At 38.9% G+C, this 21,474-nt stretch overlaps 1 protein-coding gene across 3 annotated transcripts in view; it reads left to right on the forward strand.

The window, feature by feature from the left end:
• Nucleotides 1-21,474, forward strand: part of SLC38A11 (solute carrier family 38 member 11) — a 66,752-nt gene that overhangs the window by 19,654 nt on the left and 25,624 nt on the right. For all 3 annotated transcript variants that reach the window (XM_060152746.1, XM_060152747.1, XM_060152748.1), the window contains exons 8-10: nucleotides 16,403-16,473; nucleotides 17,492-17,653; nucleotides 20,686-20,798. In XM_060152746.1, coding sequence (XP_060008729.1) covers nucleotides 16,403-16,473; nucleotides 17,492-17,653; nucleotides 20,686-20,798 — 346 coding nt within the window. The remainder of the gene's footprint in view (nucleotides 1-16,402; nucleotides 16,474-17,491; nucleotides 17,654-20,685; nucleotides 20,799-21,474) is intronic.

The following is a 21,474-nucleotide window of genomic DNA, read 5'->3' on the forward strand; positions in this document are numbered from 1 at the left end:
GGTGCATAAATTATTGCCATTTTTGTTGCAGACGACAACAACTATAGAACCATAACTGGTTGAGGCAAGAGAGGATTTATTGACACACAGCTATAAAGTTCAAGGCTATTTCTGTTATTAGGTTTGGTTGGATTTAGGAGCTCAGTCAACAAAATCATAGTTTTTCTTTTTTTATCCTTTGGCTTCATATCCTATTTTGGCTCTAGTGTCTGAAAGACTTTCCCCTTATTGTGACAAGACGGCAATGGCAATCTTAGCCTACATCTATTCAAGTCCAAGTCCATAAAAAAAATCTTTTATTTTACCTCAAACCTCAATTCCAGTATTAGTTCTGATTGGCTCTAGTGAGGACCCATGACGATCATGCCTTGTACTGAGTTGCTTATGTTTATGTTACATGACTACCTTTGAAGCTAAGGATGGGATCAGCTCAGCTAAAGCACACAGACTCTGAGCAGAGGAAAAGGTATCCCAAAGGAAATCAAGGCAATGATGATGCCACAGGAAGCGGGAGTAGACTGCATGGTGTAAACTACAGATGTCCACTTGAGGTGACAGGAGGTTACTGGTGACCTTCAGGCATTTCAATCAAATGATAAAGTTGGAAAGTAGCTTAGAGAGAATTAAGATCTAAGTGAATTTGGCCAAAAAAAAAAAAAACCTTTTGTTTTTTAAGAGCCTCAATGAATGAAAATCTCAGGACAAAACAGTGGCTTAAGGCAGTAAGAAGTCTAAAAACTACCGTTTTTACCATGGGAGATATGGAACATGTTATAGACCAAGGCAGAAGATGGAGTGAAAGTCCCCCAGGAGATCTTGAAAAGTTGGAATTCATGATATAGAGTGCTCCTTGGAGAGGATTGAAGTCATGAGATAATGAAAATGATCTTAGGACATTAAAAATTTCATACAAAAACATTCTCTGGCAAAGAAAATTTTGTTAGCTTCCATGCTAACAAAATTTGCTCACTCATTTGCTAAAATACCATTTGACTCTGTTCTGTAGCACTGCTAGAGCTAGTGTTAAGTTTTCCCAGACCAATTGCTGACATGAAGCAACAAATAGAACCATCATGTGACTTGAGTCTGCATGAAAATAGAAAAAAGCAGCTGTAAGACAATATGTTCTCCGAGGAGATCAGTCCAGTCCCTGTGTTAGTGGAGCTGAAGGAGCAGCCTGGGTTGCTCAGTGTTAAGGACTCATCCCACTCATCATCAATTTTCTTTTTTTTTTTTTTGCGGTACGCGGGCCTCTCACTGTTGTGGCCTCTCCCGTTGCGGAGTACAGGCTCCGGATGCGCAGGCCCAGCGGCCATGGCTCACGGGCCCAGCCGCTCCACGGCATGTGGGATCCTCCCGGACCGGGGCACGAACCCGTGTCCCCTGCATCGGCAGGCGGACTCTCAACCACTGCGCCACCAGGGAAGCCCATCAATTATTTTTTTATAAATGGCTGCCTTAGTGAAATGTGCCACCTGTGTGTTATTTCCGATTAGAAGCCAGACTGGTCTGTGGTACAGATTAACAACCAAAGAGCAAAAAAATCGAGTCACCTGTTCTTTCAGCTAATAAGCATTTATTAAATGTCTGGCTTATGCCAGTCACTCTTTTAGGTATTGAGGCTGCCAAGATGAGGAAAGCACAGTCCATGACCTCAGATATTTATAGTTTGTGAATGGGGAGACTAGACAGTTAATCTCAATATAATATTTAATAGAATTATGGCAAAACGCAATGGAAACAGGAAGGGCCCTTAGCCCAACCTGGGCAGGCAAGTAATATTTCAAGATAAGACAGTATGTGATCTGCTGTTTTTAAAACAATGTACTGGGATTAGCTGGGTCAAAAAAGGAGAGAAGGGAGGAGTGGGAAGCTACTGTTGGCAGAAATGAGTGAGGCCCAGAGGTGTGAGGTGTATAAGGACCTAAAGATTTAACGTTAACAGGAGGTACCTGGAGAAGGACACTGCCACTGGTTGGGGGAACTATCAAAGAAAATAAAAGTGCATCCCTTGAGAATTTTCTCAAAAACTCTATCTTGCTTTTATGTTTCTCCTCGAATATATATTTTATCATAGTTTTAACAATGGTCATGTCTCCATATTATCTCTTTTGAAAAACTGCCGAATATTGGTGCTTTCCTAATCTACTGACCTCTGCTCTCTCATCACCACCACCTGTATAGCTTCTGTGTTAGGGAAGTAACTAGAATGTTGGTGATCCTGAGTTGAAAGTTCAGCTAGAGAGAACGAAGAAATGATCGTAGAGAGGTTGGTAGAGACCAACATGGAAGGAAAGCTTTGCATGTAGTGCCAAGAAAGTTGGATTTGTTCTTTAGTTGATGGGACATTGAAAGTTCTTCAGCAGGACAGTAACCACAGCGAGTCTTCATTTTGGACTTCTTGCACCGCAGAGGTGAGGATAGATGGGGGTTAAAGGCCTGGGAGGAGGCTCTCTGGAGGCAAGCATCCAGGCAAAAGACAACTGGAACAGTATAAAGGCAAGGTTGGCAGAAAAGAAAAGGAAACAGAGGAGGGTGTTGCCAAGGTTTCCAGCTTGGACAACCAGAATTGTAGATGGTCCAGAACTCACCACCAAAAGGAGAAAATGGAAAAGTCTGTCCATCCAGTAAAGCATTTACTAAATGCTTGGGAACATCGATGAAAAACCCCAGCTTATTTTAAGTTGTTAACCAGGATAAAAAAGGTAGCAGGTCTGGAAAAAACATAAATTTTTAATTTTAATATCAATTTTGAGTAACCCTTGGGGTGGAGAGAGAGGAAAAGGAAGTTTTGGAAATGCAAGTTTAGAGTTTAGGGAGAGTCTGATATGAACAGGATTGTACAGGGACAGCATATAATAATAAGGTGGGGAATTCCCTGCCGGCCCCGCGGTTGAGACTCTGCGCTTCCACTGTTGGTGGGGAGGGAGGGGGGCACTGGTTCGATCCCTGGTCGGGGAACTGGGATCCCACATGCTGCATGGCACAGCCAATAATAATAATAATGTGAAGAGATTATTATTAGTAGAACCCCAATGGTAAATACAATTGACCCTTGAACAGCATGCGTTTGAACTGCTCGGGTCCATTTATTTGGGAATTTTTTTTCAATAGTAAATACTGCAGTACTACACAATCACAATTGGTTGAATCCACAAATGCGAAACTCAGATAGGGAGGGTCAACTATAGGTTATACTTGGATTTTCGACTGCTCTGAGGGTCAGTGCCCCTAAGCCCTGCATTGTTCAAGGGTCAACTTCCATCATCTGGAGTTCACATCTGAAATTACATTTATTTTAATATAAACCTTAAGCACTTCCGTTTAAAAACAAAAGGATCCGGGCCTCCCTGGTGGCGCAGTGGTTGAGAGTCCGCTTGCCGATGCAGGGGACGCGGGTACGTGCCCCGGTCCGGGAAGATCCCACATGCCGCGGAGCGGCTGAGCCCGTGAGCCATGGCCGCTGAGCCTGCGCGTCCGGAGCCTGTGCTCCGCAACGGGAGAGGCCGCAACAGTAAGAGACCCACATACCGCAAAAAAAAAAAAAAAAAGGATCCGTTTTGATTTTTAGGGTGATACCCAGGAAGAATGTTCCTGAACAGCTGTGTGTGTTCATGTGGACCACAGCTGTCTATAGAACAGACTCAGAAGAAAAGTGAGGTGGGAGCGAGGAAATGGCAGAGAGCTGTCAGCTGATGTGGAGCTAGGGAAGTGGGCAGATCTGCTTATGTCACTAATAGCTTGTGGTGTGACAGGAAACGTGGAGCCTTTGTGTGCCATCCAGAGCACTTAACTCCCAGATGTATCTGGTTGAAGAGGTTAATATGTAAGGCTCTCTTAAGAAAAACGCAGGCTCTGCCGAGATTGTCTGATTTGGAAGGTGCCTGTGTTTAGCTGAAAAGAGTTTGGTCAGGTACAACAGACACATGTGGTGTCCGACCTCCTGATCGGAGGTCAGATGTTCTGGTGATCAGAAGCAATCCCTATGCAGCTTGTTTTCTCCAGTCTGTGAAGACTGGAGATGTATTTGGTGGGACTTGCTTCCTACTTGCTTATTACTACAAATCTACTGTTATAAAGATAAGGAAAAGTATGTCTTTCAAAATAGGATGCAAAACCTGAATCCAAGAACCCAAACTGAGATAATTTTGCAAAATGAATTTAAGCCCCGAAAACCTCCCCACCTCGCACACATAAGGAAAAGGCTTCTAAAAATTTTATAACTAAGCATGTCTGGGTTTTTCAGAGTAAGAGAAGCAATCATTCTTGTAAAAGTATTTGCAAACTGCTACAAGCCAATCTGTATTCCTGTCAGTATTAAAATATGTTAAAACACTGGAAACATTGCTTCTTAAATGATCTGAACCTTATGATAAACCTTCATTATGTTGCCATGATTTATTTGAAGTTTTGTAAGACATTTTAAAAGATCCTGCCTCTTCCCAATATTGCTTTCATTTGGATTTATTTTTCTCAAAAGAATATTCACATATTTTTACAACATCAAATATTACAAATTGCTTTTAATGAAATAGAGCTGCCTCCTACCAAATCCTTTCCTATTTCAGCTGTATCTTTTGGCGTTTACATTTTTACTTCTAGGTAATGTGCTTGTAACTGCTATTTCTGGATTCTTACTGTTGTCATATAGTAGATGAGGATTTAGCTCTTTCAAATTATTTTTCTTCTTCTTCTATATCATAATATGTGAAGACTTAACACAAGTTTCAAAGTTAGTTATATTTCCCTTCTGTTACGTTTTTTCTAGAATCGAGACTTGCTTTTGGTTTTGTTTTTAATCATGTTTAGTTGGATGTTCAGTTTAGCTTTAAAAAAAATTAAAAAATTGATTTTTTCAAAGCAGTTTTAGGTTCACAGCAAAGTTGAGAGAGCGGTACAGAGATTTCCCACAAATGCCCTGCCCCACACATGCATAGGCTCCCCCATTATCAACATCCCCACTAGAGTGGTACATTGGTGACAGTTGATGAATCTAGGTTAGTCCATCATAATCACCCAAAGTCCATAGTTTACATTAGAGTTCACTCTTGGTATTGTACATTCTGTGGGTTTGGACAAATGTGTAATGACATGTATCCATAACTATATTATCATACAATGCATTTTCACTGCCCTAAACATCCTATGTGTTTCCTCTATTCATCCCTTCTCCCCCACCCCTAACCACTGGCAACTACTGATCTTTTTACTGTCTCCACAGTTTTGCCTTTTCCAGAATGAAATACAGTTGAAATCATATAGTATGTAGCCTTTTCAGAATGGCTTCTTGCACTTAGTAATATGCATTTAAGGTTCCTGTCTTTTCGTGGCTTGATAGCTCTCTCTTTTTAGTACTGAGTAATATTCTATCATCTGGATGTACCAGAGTTTACCCATTCACCTTCTGAAGGCCATCTTGGTGGCCTCCGAGTTTTGGTAATTATGAAGAAAGCTGCTATAAACATCGGTGTGGCAGGTTTTTGTGTGGATCATATGTTTTCAGATTCTTTGGGTAAACACCAAGCAGTGTGATTGCTGGATCCTATGATAAGAGTATGTTTAGTTTTATAAGAAACCATCAAACTGTCTTCCAAAGTAGCTGTACCAATTTGCATTTCCACTAGCAAAGAATGAGGGTTCGTATTGCTCTACATCCTCACCAACATTTGGAGTTGTCAGTGTTCTAGATTTTGGCCAGTCTAATGGCTGTACTTTTTTTTTTCTTTCTTTCAAGGTGTATAGTGGTATCTCAGTGTTGTTTTAATTTGCACTTACCTGGTGACATATGGTTTGGAGCATCTTTTCATGTGCCTGTTTGCTCTCAGGATCTATTCTTTGGTGAGGGGTCTATTAGGGGGTCAGTGGATCTTTGGCCATTTTTAAATTGAGTTGTGTGTGTTCTTATTGTTGAGTCTGAAGTGTTCTTTATATATTTTGGAGATAATGAGTCCTTTGTGAAATGTGTCTTTTAAAAATATTTTCTCCTAGTTTAGCTTTTGACTTTGATTATTTTTGTTACTCCTTTTCCAAATGCTCGAACATATAAGATAATCTACCAGTCTTGTTATTTTTCCTAGAGAGGAGTCTCAGAGCCTTCGTCCTCTTGCTCCTTTCTAGATAGAGTGATTTCTCAGTTTGCTGCCCCATTGTCTTTCTAGGACTTCCTTTCACCTCTTTTTTTGTGTTAGACACCCTACTTCCAGTTTCTCACCTCTTTCTTTTTATCTTTGTTTTCTCCTTTTGCTGGAGCATCCTGAGTAGCTTTCTGGTGTGTCTGAGTCCTTTATACACAGGGGTTTAGCAAAGTGAGTTAGCTCTTTCACATCTTTAGCTCCCTCTATGTCATTGTAACTTAACACCAAGAATAACCCTTAATCTATGTGCATGTGTGTATAGATAGAATCTTAAAAATGTAAAAGGATAATTTTATACTTTTTTTCCTTTCAAGTCTAAGATGTAATCCAAGTGGTGATTAAATAATCAGGCAATTTGCCTCTCTATCCATTTTAGATGTCCAGTATCTTAAGGTTTAATGAGTGCCCTCTTTTATTCAAACATTGAATTTATTCATTTTGAATTTATTCAAACAAAGATTCCATTGGTGGTAGTCTCCACACCACTGTAGCAAAATTTATATCAGCACAGAGAAGCTACAACTTAGCTGGGGAACTGATAGCTGGGCTAAGCTGTACCCTGGAGGGGGGTTGAGCAGCTCCACGTGCCCTGAGATTACCCAAGGGGTTTTCTGCAGCTGGAAGCTGCACTAATTTGGCAGACCCAGTTGTGCAGAAATCTGTATGGGGTATGGTGGGTGGGATGGAATACCGAACATGTATCTGTCAATATCTAAAGCATAAATGAATTTTTTCATCTTTTTCACCATAATCAAAACCAAACGGCTGCCCGTTTGGTTGCATTTGTACCATCTGTTATCAAGATTAAACGTTTGCTTATTTAAAATAAGATAGCTAGGGCTTCCCTGGTGGCGCAGTGGTTGAGAGTCCGCCTGCCGATGCAGGGGACACGGGTTCGTGCCCCAGTCCGGGAAGATCCCACATGCTCTTCTTACGTGCCGCGGAGCAGCTAGGCCAGTGACCCATGGCCGCTGAGCCTGCGCATCCAGAGCCTGTGGTCTGCAATGGGAGAGGCCACAACAGTGAGAGGCCCGCGTACTGCAAAAAATAAATTAAAAAAAAAAAAGATAGCTTGCCTTTCTCAAGGTCCCTTCATTCTCTAAAAGAATATGAATACCATGATGAAGATTGCATTTCATGAACTTGCAGGTCCTTACACCCAGACTGAGATATGTATTGTTACTTTAGTGATAACATGAGGAAAGGGAAAAAGCAGAAGAAGGCCCATCTAACACTGATTGTCCACTATATACCACACTCTCTCATTCATCTTCTCATAACCTTTGTGTCAGATATACAAAATACAATTAATATTGTCTCTGTTCTACAGCAGAAAACACTAAGACCAGTGTCATTAAGTAGTCTGCCCAAAGTCACCCTGCTAGTATATCATAAAGTTAAAATTTAAATCCTGCAGCGCCAGATGGAGGTACACGCGGTCACTGTGCGCGAGTGACTGTCCCCCTGGACACAGGGGGACCCTGCCAACCCCTCCCTTCCAGCAGATCACGGCAACCCCAGAGGAGACACGGAGCGACACAGTCAGAGCAGGGCCATGAGAGAGGGCTTTGGCATGGTGACCGCCAATCATCCCCTCCCCAGGGGTTTGTAACTGCCCAGAGGAATGTTCTCTTCTCCATGTTATTTATTTTGACTGTGTGCTCTATATTTGTCTCAGAGATGAAAGTTAAGTTTTGCGTTTACCGTTACAAGGAGTAAAATGACAAAACGAGAGTCAAGAATTGATAATAGTCATTTGCAGATCACAACCAGCTTTTCCCACGAAGTGACCAAATCTTAAAAGCCTAATTTAGGTCTCAGTGAGACATTTTTGAATGTGTCTGAAGGGTTGTTTGCAGAAGGAGGTATCTTAGGCATGACCATAGATGCTGCTCTCGGACGGTCGCTGGTGGAGACATTGCACAGCTGGGTCTGGTTTCTCACTTTCCTGTCTGATTCAGAAAGAGCTTTACTTCCCTGCAGGAGTGAGACTTCATTTGCACCTTTGGTTTTTATTTTATTTTATTTTGTTTTCAATAGCCATCTCTCCGTAGAATGTGTATATAAATATCAGAAAACATAATCTGATCTTTAAAGTTTATCTCATATTATTTAAGCATGACCCGAATTGTCTTTTTATTAATTGCCTTTTGAAAATCTGCAGTTAGGAAGTAATGTACGTGTAGGATTTAGGAATGTCAGTCAGAAAATTATATTTTAAGAAATGTAATTATTTTATTTACCTTCTAAAGCCAAATATTCTTAGGCAGAAGTTCTTTGTTATTTTAGTTTCACTTTCTTTTGAGAGTCTTTCCTTGTCATGAGTCCACAACGCCCACCTGTTTGACCCGTGGCCCTGCATGGCCTCACTCACCTTGGCCAACCCCCGGGCAGGCCTGATGGCCACCAGGACGCCCACACAGACACCACGGTCAGCACATGCTGACCTTATGCGGGAGGCGTGGGGCGAGGCCAGAAGAGAGGAGGGGAGGAGAAGCGAGGAGGAGGGGCAGGGCCAGGGCTCCCGCAGGCTCCAAACCAGGGAGCAGGGCTCCCTGAGGCCTCACACTTCTTTGCCCTTGTGTGGCAATGTCCACCAGCGCCTGTGTGGACATCAAGAGATATGCTGGCCTCTGGGTGGTGACAGCCTAAAGAAGGGTGAGAAGGCCCTTGACCCTCTCATCTGGAGAGCAGCGAAAGGGGCAGGTCAGCATGAGAGGGCTTCCGAGGCTTATTTGAAATCAGACACCCCAGGTGTGTGAGGTCCCACCTAGAGTGACTGTGAGACTCGAGGTTTGTAAACTTGCCCCTAGTTTGCTAAGATGATCTAAAATAATGTTTACTGTTCCAAGTTAGAGAAGAGAGAGAGAGAGAACGGGTCTGTGCGGCCCCCTGTGCAGGTCGGCTGGTCTGAAGATGAAGTCTGCCGTGTTACTGATCAGGCCAGACACGCTCGTGTCACCGCATCACCTGGGTCTCTCTTGTGCAGAAAACAGCACGGTGTTTTTAATCTGCTTGTGTTCCCTCACAGTATGCTGTTAGAAGGTTAATTGATAAGATTAAAGTAGCCTTAATCACAAAGATGTTTAGTGTTTAAAAAAATTCCCCAGCAAGTATTGGAACTTCTAAAATATGTATATCATTTGTACAGGGTTAATCTTGGAAATTATACTTGAAAACTTTATTCTACTCTTCATTTTAAGTTGGAAATTGTTTTTGACAAAACTGTTTTGTACCATTGGAAAAGAAAAATGGTAATTTATGTTCTTAAAAAAAAAAATTTTTAATCCAAATCCGCCTGACCCCAAAGCTCATTAACTTTTTCCATTTCAGCTCTCTGTATTCCATATGTTTTTCCTTAGTTGAGAGAAAGTTCCTTCACAGTGGAAATTAAGTTCATTATTGTTCTAGTTGTCCCTTATTGATAATATTAATCACAGTTTTATCTATAGCCAGCAAATAATCACATTAAATGAAAGAAGCAGGTAGGAGCCAGATGGGGATAAAGAGCTGGTTTATGCATTACTAGGTAACATTAACAGTTGCTGAAGAGATGCTATCGACCGCAGTGGACTAACTTCAAAACTGTTGGCTTCCATTGCAAACTCTAGACACACACCAGTAAATGTGGTTGGTTTCAGTTCTCAGGGAAATGAACTTTGACGGTGCCAACAGAAGAATCTAAAACAAAAAGAAACCAGAGAGTAGTTCTTATTTTGGGGTTTCTTAAGAAGAAAATTAGCCTCTCTTTGTACAAAAGAAATACTCCTGAAGAGTTCTATGTTAATATGTTTGATTTTGAAAAATCATTTGAAAACCATTTCCTGTTACAGGTTACTTATTGTGAATTATCTTTAAAATTAAAAAAAAAAGGAAAGTGCTCATCCTATAATTTAATCACTTTGTAATAACAGATTAGTCTTTACTTGGTTCATATTTAATAATATTTCAATATGACTACTATGTACTCTGTTTTCCCCCATGTCTGTATTCATAATGACAATTTTGATTTGTTTCTCCCAGTTTGTTATTTTTTTGCTTTCTTCATCTTCTTTTTCTTTTCTTCTTCTTGTTTTTTTCTTTCTCAAATTCTCTAGTAGCCATGGTTCTTTATAAGTTAACAAAGTATTCTTCTTGTCTACTGTTACACTCATCTCCTCCATTCTTCTTCTTGCCTCTCAGGAAGTTCAGTTGGTAAATAGCTGAAACTTACCGCATAAGCTACACTGCAGGAAAAATAAATCCTCCTTAAGTAATTTCTTTAACTCTTCTAGACCATTAGAAGCTAATTAGGTTTTCTGCAACAAAAGTTACCTATACCACTCCTTTTAGATCTATGTTGTCCAACACAGTAGCAACCAGCCACATGTGACTATTTTTTTTATTTTATGATTTTTTATTGAAGTATAGTTAATTGACAATGTTGTGTTAGTTGCAAATGTTAATTTACAGTGTTGTTTACAGCAAAGTGATTCAGTTATACATGTAAATGTATATATATAAATATATATGTAGTCTCTTTCAGATTCTTTTCCATTACAGGTTATTATAAGATATTGAGTATATTTCCCTGTGCTATACAGTAGGTCGTTGTTGTTTACCTATTTTATATATAGTAGTGTGTATATATGTTAATCCCAAACTCCTAATTTATCTCCCCCTACATGTGACTATTTAAATTAGATAAAATTAAATAGAATTAAAAATTAATTAACTCTAGCCATACTATTAAATGCTCAGTAGCCACATGTGCATAGTGGTCACCATATTGCACAGCACAGATGTAGAACCTTTCCATCAGCACAGAAAGCAATTGTAGGGGAGCAAAATTCGCCATGCCAAAAGGTGTCTCTTTGGCAGGTGGATTATTTCAAGCTGAAAACGAGACCCAAAAGACTCAAGAAGTACCTTTGACCTTCTTCCTCACTGCCTAAAAGAATTCAGATAGAGGGACGTTCCTGGAATAGAGCAATCACCAGAGATACCTGCAAAGAATATGTGCTAGGTGTGGTGGAGAAACTTGGCAAGGGCTAGACATCAGGGTCCGCTAAATGTCCCATGTCTCCACATGGCCCAGCAGACATTTCTTTACCAAACATTTACTTTTCCACCTTCATGTGAATTGCCTTCCTCCCCTTCGAAGTCCCAAACCACTACCCCCAACATCCTTGTTTGCCTTTAGCTAAAGATGGTATTTAATGTGAGGGCTTTGGCCATTTTGGCGAGTTACTCAGTTCCCTTGAGTCTCTCCCATGTATACCTGTCATTAAACTTCTGTTTGATTTTCTCCTGTTAATCTGTCTCATGTCAATTTAACGCTTAGAGCAGCTAGAAGAACCTAGAATAGCGGAAAATGTCTTCCTCCCCAACACACTATTGTATGCTGCTATTCTAGATTATCATACAGAATAAAAAATATTTGACCTCTTTGTTTTGTCTTTTTCTCTGCAGCATTTCCAGTGGCCATAACACTGATTGCCACATTGGTAGTGTTCAGCAAATATTTGTTGAAAATTGAATGATTTGAATGACTTTCCAGTAGGAAGAATGTAATTTCAGTTATAGACTATTTATGGAAATTTAAGCTTAAAAATTAAGTTCAAATCCAAAAAGGTTTCATGTAGAAAATATTGTATAATTATATAAAGTTCAGAAAGTTTTAAATTGGGCTAAATCTTTTTGAAATAATTTTCTATATTTGGTTCCAGTCTTTATCAACAATAGACTATCATATTTAAAAGTCAATGTACTTCTCTTTCCATAGCAATAACTATAATTCTTAAGTTGAATTCATTTTTCTTTTCCCAGACATAACTATTATTCTTAAGTTGGTTTGAATCATTCCTGTTCACGCTTCTATACTTATACTATGCATTTACATATTAGTATTGATTAGTATGTTTGTAAAATATTCATAAATAATCACTATGGTAAAAAAAATGTACATTCTCTAATATAACTCACTATTTTTCCCTCAATATTGTATTCAGTATATTTCCATTTTGATAAAATTAGCACTGGGTGACTCTTTTTAATTGCTCTACAGCATACAATCTGATGGTTTAGAAATTTAGAAATGTAATTGTTTGCTTATAAGCTTTGAGTACCTTAAACTTTACTAGATATTGCCAGGATCTTCTCCAAACTGTTTTATAGTTTACAGTTCCCTCCATAATAATTGTATCTTGTCCTAGCAACTTCTCAACATTGCTATTATTGAATTAGGTTTAAAATTTTTTTTTAATGTATTTCATTTGAATTTTTCTAATTATGAAGGAGGGTGAGCAACATACAGCATATTTGTTGGCCATTCTCATTTCCTTTTCTGTCAATTACCTGTTGTCTATTGTTCATTGGAATATCTTTTTATTATGATATGCAGTAGCATTTAATATACACTGGATAATAACCCTTTCTTGGTTATATGCAAGACACATTTCGTCTCCCAATTTTTAGCTTTTCTTTATTTTTTAACTTTGAATATGGATTATTTTATTATACATTTTATATTAATATTTACCTTCCATTGATTTTATCAGGTTTATCAATTTTTACCTTTATGGTTTTTGCCTTTATAGGTTTTGTTTTGTTTTGTTTTTGTGGTTCGTGGGCCTCTCATGGTTGTGGCCTCTCCCATTGCGGAGCACAGGCTCCGGACGTGCAGGCTCAGCGGCCATGGCTCACAGGCCCAGCCACTCCGCGGCATGTGGGATCTTCCCGGACCGGGACATGAACCTGTGTCCCCTGCATCGGCAGGCGGACTCTCAACCACTGAGCCACCAGGGAAGCCTGCCTTTATAGGTTTAAAACAATCTCTCCTCCATCGATATTATGTTTTATTCTTTGAAATTTAATATTAATTTGGAGAGAATTGACATCTACATGATATTGTCTTCCCATTCATAAATATGGATATGCTATATCTCTCCATTTGTTTGTCTTTCAATAAAATTATGTCATGACATTAATATTATGCATATCTTTAAAAATAGTGTTTTTGTTGTCACTGCCATTTAAAAAACATTTTAACTGGTTCTTTTTTGTATACATCAACCCTATTAATTTTTGTATATTGAGCTTGTATCCAGTGAAGTTGCTGAATGCTCTTATTAATCCCAATAGCTTGTCAGTAGATTCCCCTGAATTTTCTGTGTACATAATTATATTGTGTCCAAATAATTTATCACTTTCCAATGATTACATATCTTATCACTGTCTTATTTTATTGCATTAGCTAAGAGTTCCAATAGTATATTCTGAAAGCAGTGATAGTGAACATCCTCATCTAGTTTCTGCCTTTAATTGTAATATTTCTAATTTTTCACTTTTAAATATGTCACTTGCTATAGGTTTTGGTATATATTCCTTGTTAGGTTAAGGAAGTTCTACTTTAATAATAGCGTGCTTAGCATGCTTGTCAAAATAAATACTGGATTGTACGCTTTCCTACCTATTTTGAAATGGTCAGTCATAAGCTTTTTTCTCCATTAATCTGTTAATGTGATGACTTATACTAATAGATTTTTCTATTACTGAACTACTCTTGCACTTATTGGAAAAAACTCTTCTTAGACATGATTTTTTTCTTAAACATTGCTTGATTGCATTTGATAATATTTCATTTTCTATTTCAGCATCTATATTCTAAAGTCAGAGCGGTCTGTAACTTCATTTTCTCATCCACATTGAGTATCAATGTTTCATAAAATATACCAAGAAACTTTCTCTTTTCTTTTTTCTGTGGAACCATTTTTCTGGAACTCAATCCCAGGCTAATTTATAAAAGGTTGGAAAACCATATTCAGTGTCTCTTTCCTCCTCTTTATCTAGATTTGGACACACATTTTTTTCCTATCTGTAACATGTTTTTGGTATTTTCCATCTTATAAAATCAGCATCATTAAGCTGAACACAGAAAATCCAAAATCATCATAGGTACTATTTCACACTCCATCTTATCTAGGAATATCAAGGAACCATATGGACCAGGAAGAACCTTTTAAACTTAAATGAAAGAAGAAAAATAAAAATAAAACTCCTACCTTTTCATTACTAATACAAGAGTTAAAAAGTAGGGCACCACCGCAATCTGTACTGAAGGGAAAAATGAATATTATTCACCTGGGAATACCCTACCAGGGAAAGTAGATCATTTAAAACATATTAGAAAGTTAAAAATCTTCAAGCTTCTACAATTATTAGTGCTGCCTTTTCTCAAAAAAATGTTTAAGGACTGTGGACCAAATTTGTATTTTTCCACATTAACATTGGAATTTGACAGGTATGCTGCTGTCGGCAATGTTCACTGCAATGAGTAGTGGAAGCAGCAGGTGGCAGCAGCTCCCACTCAACAAACTATGGGTTACTGAGCAAGCACTGTAACAGCAGGAGGACTCCCTTGCTTGCTCCTTAGTTCTTTTGTGTCTGTAATGCTCATTTCAAATATGGAAAGAAGTAATATAATGCATAAATCCCACTAACTTTGACAAAACAGATGAGACATTTTTGTGTCTACGTTGAGAATGAATAACAAACTTAGGAAATAGATGGATTTATACCTAGTACCTTTATGCTTTCTAGGACCCTTCTTCCCTGTCCCCCTCTTCTATCTTATGCCTTTTTTGGATCTCACTGAAGCCTTTCCTTTTCAGGGAAGCCGGCCATACTTTTGGACATTTGCTACCTTCTATTAAATGAAACTGTATAATAATAACAATGTTAATACATAAGCTGATAATACTAGTGACCATTTATTGAATACTTACTGTATGCTAGGCTCTCTTCCAAAGATTTTTTTTTTGTTTTGCGGTATGCGGGCCTCTCACTGCTGTGGCCTCTCCCATTGCGGAGCACAGGCTCTGGACGCGCAGGCTCAGCGGCCATGGCTCACGGGCCCAGCCGCTCCGCGGCATGTGGGTTCTTCCCGGACCGGAGCACGAACCCGTGTTCCCTGCATCGGCAGGCGGACTCTCAACCACTGCGCCACCAGGGAAGCCCTCTTCCAAAGTTTTACGTATTTTTCTTATTTAATTTACACAATAACTCAGTGAATTTGGTACTATTATTATTATCCTCATTTTATAGATATCAAAACTGAAGCACAGAAAGGTTAAGTACTTTGCCTAAGATACATAGCTAATAAGTGGATGGGGCCAGATCACACAGGCTGTCTGACCTTGGAGCCTGTGCTCTTCACTGCTACTCAGGGATTTGTTAAACAGGGAGACCAATCCCTGCCTATAGACAGGTTGGCAAATATTTTAATTCCACTAGGAAAGAGACTTATTCAAGCTATTTAAAGTACATATATTTCTAAAACCTCTTTGAGAAGTGTATATACAGGTGGGAATTTGAGGCGACTGGCAGTTCAGTAAGGAAGAGACAGACCAAAGAGACAGATCTCAACTTCTTTACTTACTGTTTGTGGAAGCTTGACCAGATATGTCACCACCCAGAGCTTGACTTTCCTAGTACATTAAATGGTGATAATAATACTTAGGTGTTATTGTGAAGATTGAGATAGCATAGGATAGTTCCTAGAACATGGTTAAGTACCTTTTCAATTAATATTAGTTCAAGTCTACCTTTCTCAATAAACTGTAGCGCCAACTGTGAATTTCCCTTGGGTAGGATGAACCTGGAAGAGTTAAAGGGAAATAAAGGGCAGCATTGAGGGCTTCCCTGGTGGTGCAGTGGTTGAGAGTCCGCCTGCCGATGCAGGGGACACGGGTTCTTGCCCCGGTCTGGGAAGACCCCATGTGCCGCGGAGCGGCTAGGCCCATGAGCCGTGGCTGCTGAGCCTGCGCGTCCAGAGCCTGTGCTCCGCAATGGGAGAGGCCCCAACAGTGAGAGGCCTGCGTACCGCAAAAAAAAAAAAAAAAAAAGAGCAGCATTGATTAACTGAGGAAGAACTTTGCATTATTAATGTTTGAATCTCCCTCAACAAGTATCTCAAATGATGAGTGCATAACAAATGTTTGTTGTTAAATTGATGAGTAGATAAAGTCACAGAGTTAAGTGGTCAATTCTAAATATGCAAAACTAGAGTCCCTCCAAGTCATGGGCATGCATTTTCAAGGACTGAGGTTAACAGTAACATTGGTATTCCCAGGAAATTTATTTACAATTTAAAAAGATGAATGGGAGCCCCTTATTAATTTCTGACTTAAAGACGTTCAATTTATAGTGTGACATCATTTCTTGTTTTCTTTTATGCTTATGCTTGCATTTGTTTAATCATTCATCAAATTAACTGATTTCTCTTCTAGACCAAAAACAGAAGATGCCTGGATATTTGCAAAGCCCAATGCTATTCAGGCTGTTGGTGTAATGTCGTTTGGTGAGTAGATGGTTTCCAAGGCCCTTTCTCAATATGGAGTCTTCTGTACCAGGAAAAAGTGCTGTGGGGCTTCCCTGGTGGCACAGTGGTTAAGAATCCGCCTGCCAATGCAAGGGACACGGGTTCGAGCCCTGGCCTGGGAAGATCCCACATGCTGCGGAGCAACTAAGCCCGTGTGCTACAACTACTGAGCCTGAGCTCTAGAGCCCACAAGCCACAACTACTGAGCCCACATGCCACAACTACTGAAGCCTGCGCGCCTAGAGCCCATGCTCCACAATGAGAAGCCACGACAATGAGAAGTCCGCACACCGCAACGAAGAGTAGCCCCCACTCACCACAAGTAAAGAAAGCTTGTGCACAGCAACAAAGACCCAACACAGCCAAAAATAAATAAGTAAATTTATTTTTTTAAAAAAAAGGTGCTGTGTGTCTGGAGAGCAGACGTCCTAAGTTTTAGACTTCCCATTAGCAGCATATGATCCAGTTTGTGCCAACATAAAATAAGGCTCAAACTTTTCTCACTCATCACCAGAATGTGCTTCAATTTGGACAAGTCTCTTCCTCATGCAGAAAACTCATTTAAGTCTTCTTGTTTCTTAACTTGAAAATCTAGCAAGTGTTATGGACTTCTTCAAAACCTTGCACACAAAGTATTGTGAATTGGCCATCTAAAGTTACTCTGTTATATCCCAGATGGGAAAGGAAGCCCTGGACTGAAAATATGGTGTTGTTTAGATTTCCTTTAAGATTGGAAAGGCCACTAGGAAATGGGAGAGAAAGTTGGCTAGGCCTGGTTTATATCAAGAGTGACATGAGGAGAATATAAGCCTAATGTGAATGAAATTTCTCATTCCTACAGCTGTTAGAAAGATTATTTCTCACATATTTAGTAAATTAGTATACCTGAACTTCAGTTCATTAGTATTTCAAAGTAGCATACATCTCTGAATTTTCTGAAGGAAAGGGAGAACTATGGTGCTTGCTTTAATAATGCTTTTTTTTTCTTGTATTGCAGCATTTATTTGCCACCATAACTGCTTCTTAGTTTATGATTCTTTGGAAGAACCCACAGTAGCTAAGTGGTCTCGCATCATCCATGTGTCCACCTTGATTTCTGTATTTATCAGTATTCTCTTTGCTACATGCGGATACTTGACATTTACTGGCTACACCCAAGGTAAAATGAAAAATTCAGTATTAGCATATTTTGGTGTTCATATGGAGTGGTGCTGTCACTTCTCATTTTAAGTACAATTATACCCAATGTTCTACTTCAGAGTAGAACCCATTCTCTCGCCTACCTTCCTGCCTCTCCTAATTTTCCTAATTTTCTCCTTTTTAAACTGCTAAGCTTCTTCTGTAGTCCATTCTCCCTCCTTCCACGGTATCACTTCAAAGCACATGAATTCCAGCTTCCTCTCTACTAGTCCACTGCAGTTTCACTTTCGAGGACACCAATATCCTCCCACTCTTCAAAGCTAACAGTCTTCTTGGTTCTGATTTTCACGGACCTCTCTGAGTCACTTAACAGTTCTGTACATTCTTCCTTTCCTCCCGCAGAGAAAAGAGCACTACCATACCATCCTTCACTTCCTTAATATTTTTTTCTTTCTGAGTGATTCATCTTTACTTTCTCCTACCTCCTCTCCCTCTCTCCCCACAACCCCCATTAACTGGCTCAAGCAAGTTGGCTTTTTTTCTCTCAACAAATTCTTGGAGATTTTCATTGTTTTAACTCTAGTCCAGAACTTTCTTTTCATCTCCAGCCTCTTGCCTGCAGGACATTTCTACTTAGTTGTTTCACTCTTGCCTTAAACACAAAATACATCTTTCCCACAAAACCAGGCCTTTCCCTCCTCACCCCGACTCTCATCCCAGGACCCCACACTGAATTCACTTCTCTTTTCTTCTGTTCATCCAGGCCCAGCAACAGAATGGTCATCTCTTCTACATCCTTGACCCTTACATTCACTCATCTCTGTAGTGTGAGAGTTAGGGTATTCTGACAGCCTGCTAAATACTATGATTCATGCATTTCACAGCTTTTGCAGGTTTGTTATCTCATTTGACCTTCAGACAACCCTAGGAAGGTAAGTGGAATAACTAGTTTTACCCCCTGCCTAGAACACAAAGAGGCGGAGTAACTTGCCCAAGCTGGCTGCTGACAAAGTAGAAAACACATCTCCTAACTTTCAGTCCCATTTTCTTTCCATTCCATCTTGTCATCTACCCCATTTTGGATACATATGGCCCATTAAAAACTGTCTCTTAGCCTCTAGTTCTCTGCTTAGCTTACTTTTCAGATGACACTGAAGTACTCTTGGGTGGGTGGTACATTGTTCCAAATGCAGGTTACAGGTGACTATGATTATAGGGAGAGATTTCTCAAGAAATAAAGAAGATGGCTTCATAAAAGAGTGCTGAATAACAAAATCCCAGTGCCATCAAAAATATAATACCGGTGTGTGCCATTAGAGTGCAGTAATGAAGTGACCTTGAAAATCTTGATTAAAATTGTTTCAAAACATTGCCATGTATCACTATTGCTACATAGTTTGCAAGGACAAACAGCCTGTAGGCTCCAGTCTGCACAGGACCTTGGTTTTAAATGCCTTTTCTATAAGACATAAACCCTTTTTCTTAGTCACACCTACCTGGTGTTTTTATCATTAGTAATTGTGCAGATATAATTAAGTCTTTATATAACAAAGCTGACAGGTTGGTTTTGGTTTTGGTTGTCTGTTTTTTTTTTTTTTTTTTTTTTTCTTTCTTTTCTAGCTATAATTCCCTAAAATACACTTAGACTCAACCTAGAATAAGCTGAGGTTGTTTCTTCAGGCCATTTTGCCTTAGGCAAATCTAGTCTTGTTTGCGCACACTGCATGCTTCTTTTCCCTTTCATTACATAAACTCCAGCTTGTGAGGCAGTGAGAACTCTACATTGTTCTTGAATTTCCCAGTGACTTTTGAAAAGGTACAGGGCCTGTTTTTTAGTGGAGGTTAGTGAACAGGGAGCTTTGGGCCTTTTTTCTCAGAGTGTTGGAACCCTTTCAATCAACCTTGGATGAACCTCTGCCACGACTGCTTTGTGATTTAATCTCCTTCTGCCCAAAAGGAACACTAAAAAGTTATGTACATTTACTCCAATTAACAGGGGGAGGGGAAAAGAGTCACTTAAAGTAAGTCTTGGGAAGAGGCAGGTCATTTAGTCTTTTAATGAAAAAAAAAAGTACAGAAGTATTATTTTGTTTTCTTTGTAAACAGTGTGGTAGTGTGTGACTTTTATCTAATTTTCTAGTCAGTCTCATCGAAAAATGTGACCAACATTTTAAAATGTAAGCATGTTATATTTAGGAAATAAACAGTCTCAAATATTCTTTGTTTCTATATTGGGAAACTTTTTGCTGACATGATCTGTGCCCTCATTAGATCCCTGCATTTCCTCACAGGTGTCTAAGAAAATACAGTCTCTAAATAAGAATTGGTTCAATGTATATATGGTCCATCGTTTAGTTTGGAACTAATTAAATATAATACTCTGCCTGGGAAATAACCATATTTTCACAGTTTTGAATCAGTGCATTTACCTCAGACTCATCAGATAACATGGAAGATAATGTATGTTTGGAATTCCTTGCTGTGGCCCTGAGTTTGTGATTAAACTCTATAGCATGATATACAGGAAATTCAGCTCCCTACATGTACTAGTCTACTGTTCCTTTCAGGATTGTCCTTGATCTAAGAATAATATTTCAAAAGGAAATTTGTTTATTTTAACAGACTTTTTTTTTTTTTTTAATAATGAAGTCACTTACTTACCAGAAACAAAGACCAGAAGCAAGTTTATAAAACCAGTGCACAAGAATTTAGGGAGTTGATTCTGGTGTAAGAAGACAATGGATAAAAGTATTTTTCAGAACTTGGTACAAATATAAGGCTAATCTTCTAAAAACAAACACTGAGAGTAAGAAAAAAACTATTAGTGATGAATTTGCTTTCAAGTGGAACATGTGCTACTTTTAATACCCATCAGTAATTATATAGTTTTTGAATGCAAAATTTATGTTTAGATTTGGCAGTCTGTTCTATTAAATTAAATGACGTTTATGTAGCTTCACTTATATAATAAATATCCAATATCTCATTTATTAGATATTTATCTCAATACCCAGTATCTATTAAATACATCTATTTTATATTATTCTCTAGGAGACTTATTTGAAAATTATTGCAGAAATGATGACTTGGTAACATTTGGAAGGTTTTGTTATGGAATCACTGTCATTTTGACGTACCCGATTGAATGCTTTGTGACTAGAGAGGTAAGCACAACTTCTTTCCAACACTTTACCTAGGTCATCTCTCTACTGCATTAATTTGGGGCGATTTATAAATCATTTGATTTTGCAAATTCCCAAGTACATGACAAGTAATATAATATAATTTTCTCTTTTAACCAGTTTAAAGATAAATTCATATTCAAATGTTTACAAGATATTTTTTCAAAAGTTGGATTTGAAAATCATGTTTGGTAGTTTAGTTTATATTAACGTAAGTATAAATATTAATACAACTGCATTCCAAAGTGAATGCCAGCATTTAATAGAGTCAAACCAAGATTTTATTTTACTCATTCTTTTTTTTTTTTTTTTTTTTTTTGCGGTGCGCGGGCCTCTCACCGTTGTAGCCTCTCCCGTTGCGGAGCACAGGCTCCGGACGCGCAGGCTCAGAGGCCATGGCTCACGGGCCCAGCTGCCCCGCAGCATGTGGGATCTTCCCGGACCGGGACACGAACCCATGTCCTCTGCATCGACAGGCGGACTCTCAACCACTGTGCCACCAGGGAAGCCCTATTTTACTCATTCTTACAAAGAAATTAAGTACTAAGGTTTAAAACATGTTTTACAAAATTGTTTTTTGGCTAAAATGTTTTATAAGTCAACATGTTTTAAAGGCACCACAGGACAGATTTGATGAGTTTTATTAGTTTTAAAAAAC

This window comes from Lagenorhynchus albirostris, chromosome 6, assembly GCF_949774975.1.
Source record: "Lagenorhynchus albirostris chromosome 6, mLagAlb1.1, whole genome shotgun sequence".
In the NCBI taxonomy this organism is placed as follows: Eukaryota; Metazoa; Chordata; class Mammalia; order Artiodactyla; family Delphinidae; genus Lagenorhynchus; species Lagenorhynchus albirostris.